This window comes from Adiantum capillus-veneris, chromosome 25, assembly GCF_014529385.1.
Source record: "Adiantum capillus-veneris isolate H3 chromosome 25, ASM1452938v2, whole genome shotgun sequence".
In the NCBI taxonomy this organism is placed as follows: Eukaryota; Viridiplantae; Streptophyta; class Polypodiopsida; order Polypodiales; family Pteridaceae; genus Adiantum; species Adiantum capillus-veneris.
Genome location: NC_140955.1, coordinates 38,530,532 through 38,535,707, shown reverse-complemented (window position 1 = coordinate 38,535,707; position 5,176 = coordinate 38,530,532). Strand labels below are relative to the sequence as shown.

At 45.5% G+C, this 5,176-nt stretch overlaps 1 protein-coding gene across 1 annotated transcript; it reads right to left on the bottom strand.

Annotated features, from left to right (window-relative positions):
• Positions 1-3,611: 3,611 nt before the first annotated feature.
• LOC147424741 (uncharacterized) lies at positions 3,612-4,839 on the bottom strand. Its single transcript, XM_086499920.1, has one exon. It carries the CDS (start codon positions 4,785-4,787, stop codon positions 3,753-3,755), a length of 1,035 nt encoding a protein of 344 aa, XP_086356046.1. The 5' UTR covers positions 4,788-4,839; the 3' UTR covers positions 3,612-3,752.
• Positions 4,840-5,176: the final 337 nt, after the last annotated feature.

Below are 5,176 nucleotides of genomic sequence, written 5' to 3'. Positions count from 1 at the left end.
ACTAAAGAAGGAAAGCTTACCGGTTTGAAGTCACACGATTGGCATAAAATGTGTCAGGTACGTTCATAGTGGACTTTAATATCATTGCTGCACATACTTTACAATTTATTTTACCGGTTTCCATTGAGGGATGTTTGTCTCTCGACATCCGTAACACAATCTACAAACTTGCAAAGCTGGTGCAATGGATCTCACAAAAGGAGATCAACGTAGACTCCATACCATTCGCCAAACTAAATGCTGCGGAGCTTGTGTGCATGTTTGAGAAACATTTTCCTACTACCATGCTAACCATTCAGGTGCATCTTCTTGTTCACATAGTTGATGAGGTGGAAATAGCTGGCACAGTTCATTCCAGATGGATGTTCTTCTTAGAACGTTTCATGAAAACGCTTAAGGGATATGTGCGTCAAAAGGCACGTCCGGAGGGTAGCATGGCAGAAGGTTGGTTGGTATCAGAGTCCCTAGTGTACATTGGAGAGTGGCTAGACGGATTTGATAAAGCCCGGGACACACTATGGCGAACCATAGATGATGAGCGCATATCTGGGATTGTCATGTGCAATCTCGGTGTTGAGAAGAAGATGACGGAAGATCTAGAGGCTAAAATCAACCGATTTTGCATGCTTCACAATCCAATGATGCAAAAGTGGATTTCACAATATGAGGATGTAAAGCAAGAGCGACAAAGGGCACGAATCGAGTGGAGACGGGGAAGACGACCACCGATGCACTATCTGACGGGTCTGGAGAGCCTACCAACATTCATGAGCTTAAGATGGTTGCACAACCAATTGAAAAGCGCACAACAATGCGGTGACGAAGTGACTGAGGAAGAGTGGGAGTACTCTCGTCATTGTATTTAATGGTCTTTGCGTCATTGTCTACTCTATTCATTCAATATTAAGTTTAAATATTCGTGTGTTTAATGCAGGTATGGATGATGAGGAGTTTCTTTCTTCTTTGTCACCGCAGCAAAGACAGTGGTACGTGGAGCGTCATCGCTCTAGCGCATCATCGCACATTCCTACTCCATCCGCATCTCCCTCTCTTTCGAAGCATTCGGCGCGCTCCGAAGCTTCGGTGTCGACGAGACGATCTTCACACTCGTCTAGACACCGGCGCTGTAGTGGTGGCGTTGGCGGTTGTTGTGGGGATTCCGCCGCCGATGCCTCCACACCGCCTCGTGTTCGACGAGGCTCTTTACCCTCCCCTTCTTTGCCCGCCTCCACACCAGCCACAGCATCGCCATCTACGCCAAGTTTTGCGCGGTTGACTGTTCCTAGCAGCTACACACCTCTACCTACTCCACCAGGAGCCACCCCACTCAACACTCCTCGCTTCGGGGCCCAGACGCCGGTGGAGACACCTGACGTCCGTACCCCCATCGACACGCCGCTAGAGACCCCTGCCGGGACACCCAGGTTCACGCGTCACTTGCCAGACGGCTTGCCTTACTCCGTCGACTTCAGCGGCGGCATCATCATGGATGATGACGGCAAGAAGGTGATCTCGCGCATGCGTGGTCTTTGCTCTCAGCTGTTTAGACACTACATACTAAACAAATGGAGTGAAGTACCAAGTGATTTAAAAGCCAGAGTCATCAGCACACTTCATGATGAGCTTTCCGTTCCAACACTGGATCAGCGCTTCAATGAAGACCTGATGAAGATTCGAATGCGCGAATACTGCAAACACAAGCGTTCCGAAGTGCAAAAAGCAATCAAGCATGGGTGGAACAGGCCAGATTGGCTGGCCAAAGAAGATTGGAAGAATGCGAACAAAGCAGCGCTCGAGAATCCCGACAAGTGGAAGCAACATAAGGATGCAGCCAGAGCGCGAGTAGAAGCAGGGAGCTCGCACCACTTGGGGAGCGGTGGATGGGCATCATTTGAGGCCGATTTTGTAAGTGTTTTCGCATTGCTCTTTATGTTCGATAGTTTAGGGTTTATGAGTTTTTTAATTCTAACATAATGAAATCTTTGTATGTTTTGACAGTGGTCGATGACAGAACGTGATCCCACACCGTACGAGCGCGAGTACGCAGGCAGGAAGGGCTTAAACGCCCTGATGGACATTTTCAGTTCTCGCGACGGCATGGTTAGTATCAGGGTTTACTCTTTTCTATTTTTTATATTGTTTTATAAATGTCGTTATATGTTTATACTTACTGAAAGCTGTCTTATTGTCTTTTTTTGCAAAATCTGACAGATACGCCGCTTGGACACGATGAGACGTCTGACTAGACAACATCAGTTTAGCCGTAGCTAGACAGCATTAGTTTAGGGTTTCTCATAGCTTATGTATCATGAGACAGATTTTATACATCTTTTTGAACCATGTATATTATTACATTTGTCACCGCAGTTCATTTTGCCAATCAATTGTTTATGCCTATGATGTTGTACAATTGTCATTATTACATTTGCTAATCAATTCATTTTGCCTATGATGTGTACAATTGTCAATTTTACGCTTGTCAATTATGCAAACAATGCGTCTTGTGGGTGACTATTTTGGGTCTATTATCTACCCTTGCACTTTTTATAAAAAGTGAATCAAGTACAATATGGTTGATGGGTGGTAGGGCATTCAATGCCCTATCACCAAAAAAAAATTCTCTCGAGCGTCGCTATAACCGTCACTATCTATGGCTCTAGAGCGTCGCTATAAGCGTCGCTATAGACTTCTGTGAAAACGTCACTATAACCGTCGCTATGAGCGTCTCTATATAGCGACGCTTATAGCGACACTTATAGCGACGCATATAGCGACGATCTCATAACGACGATTTTAACGACGGTTTTAGCGACGCCAAGGGTTATAAAAACCCAGTGTATTTCCGTCGCTAACAGCGTCACAAGAGCACACAACCTCTTGTAGTGTATTAAGCAATGCAAGCCCTTAGAATCTGTTGGAAAATTATTTGTTCTCTTAATAGGAGATAGTATATCCAATATGCTTTAGTATCCACAATTACACATAACTAATCAAACGGAGGCACATTAGCGCAAAGAACAAACTCATAAATGCACCTGACAAATCATGCAAACACACATATTTTGCACATACATGCAAACTCATATATATCAATATTAATATGCAAACTCATATATATCAGTATGATTCGAGGAGACACCGCAAACTTTTTCTACATCATTAGTTCATCAAAGTTGGCACATTCTTACTGTAGCTTCAAGGCAAAGAGTTAAGGAATTATTTCTTGTTATCGTCTTAAATTAACAATGCCACACAATTATATACTCACACTAAAATAGTAGAGGCTACTTACTAAGAGGATAGTAAGTAATGCATATATATATATATATATATATATATATATATATATATATATATATATATATATAAATTGAATAAAACAAATTGAATAAAACTACCCTTTTTTCTTCATAAACCAACTTCTAATCATTAAAATATAGCATACCCTAATGTCTAGGGCTCGTGATATATTTTACATATCCACAAGATACACCGCTCCAGAACAAGTATTGGCTTCATTCAGTTAGCCTTGTTTGTTGGCCTCATTCATACTTCAAAAAATGACAAGATACAAAATTGCCCATTTTCGTGTTCATGTGCTTGACAAAATATCCCACAAAATATCAAACCTGCATCCTTAATGTAGAGCTTCACAAACAATTAGAGCAAAGGCCTGGACATTTTCAAGCTGCTTTACACTAGATATATAACGTCATCACATACAGAAATTTATGGTACATAGAGAAGAGCTCCTACTTCTGAGCTCGCATTTTGTCGAACTGATTCAGGGCAGGTTGGAGAATGTTGAAGAGGACCCATCCAATAGCAGGAATAAGAACACCAAGAAGCAAAATTCCACGCGAATCATTGTCAGCAGCAGCAATGGAGGACATCTCTTGGATAGCATCGGACCGCCCGGGAAAGACTCCTGAGGCGGCGGCACCGAGCCCAAGCGACACCACAATCCCCTTTGATGTCTTCATCCTGTCAAGCTGGTTAATGGCAGGTTGCAATATGTTGAAAAGCACCCACCCCAATGCAGGCACAAGAGAAGCCACAAGCACAAGACCTCGGGCATCACTATCCACTGTCGCCCCCTTCATACTATCGGCAAGAGATCCCATCTCTTGCACCGCCGCATCGGCTGCTGGCGATGATGCCAACAGAAGAGCTGCTGATAACCCAGCTGCCCCAAGAATTCCCTTGACTGATTTCATCCTGTCAAGCTGATTTAAAGCAGGCTTCAAGATATTAAATAGCACCCATCCCACTGCCGGGGCGAGCACGAATAGAACCAGTAGACCCCTTGAATCGTTGTCTGCAGCAGCCAGGCTAGCAAGCTCTTGGGCTGCTGCCTCTGCCCGTGAGGGAATCAGCAGAGAGCTTGCCGCTCCTACTCCCAATCCGACCGCCAAACCCTTTGCACTCTTCATCCTGTCGAGCTGATTGAGGGCGGGCTGTAAAATGTTGAAAAGGACCCATCCAATTGCTGGGATGAGGGGAAGAAGTAGTGCAAGGCCTCTGTTGTCGTCGGCTGCAATGCTCATGATCTCTTGAGAGGCCAAGGCCGAGTCGGAAGTAGCAAGAGAGGCAAAAAGGGCCGCAGCCATGGCAGAGCCGCCCAATTCGATGCTGAGGGGGCGGGAAGGCAGGGTAGAAGCGGGTAGCTGGAGCAGCTGGGGAGGAGGGCAACTTGCAGCAGATCGGGCTAAGTGCGTAGCCCCAGGAGCTTGCGCACATCTAATGGACGTGCAGGCGATGCTTGATGAGGCTGCAAGCAGAGCCATGGCGAAGGTCGAGCTCTACACACAGTTGCTGGCGCGGCTTCTTCTTTTGCAGATAACTATTGTGTTTGTCCGTCGTATAATTTAAGTGGAGATGAGAGGAAAACTCATCTGCGGCCCAGATCTCCTCATCCCTATGAATCCTGCGGCTCTGCATGTCCTTCTCAAGATAAGCCGGGCCCGCAATCCCTCCAATTGAGTCCCTATTGTCTGTTTCAGCCCATAAAAAGATCTGGAAACGAACTAGGACCTAGTCATGCCTCCACATTATCTTAGGCCGGGTTCAGACGGGCCGGCAACAAAGAAGAGCACCTGGTACATACTGCTGTCGTGCACTCCTTTTTTCCTTAGCTCGACCAATGAAACAGCGCGCCACTCATGCAGCCATTCAG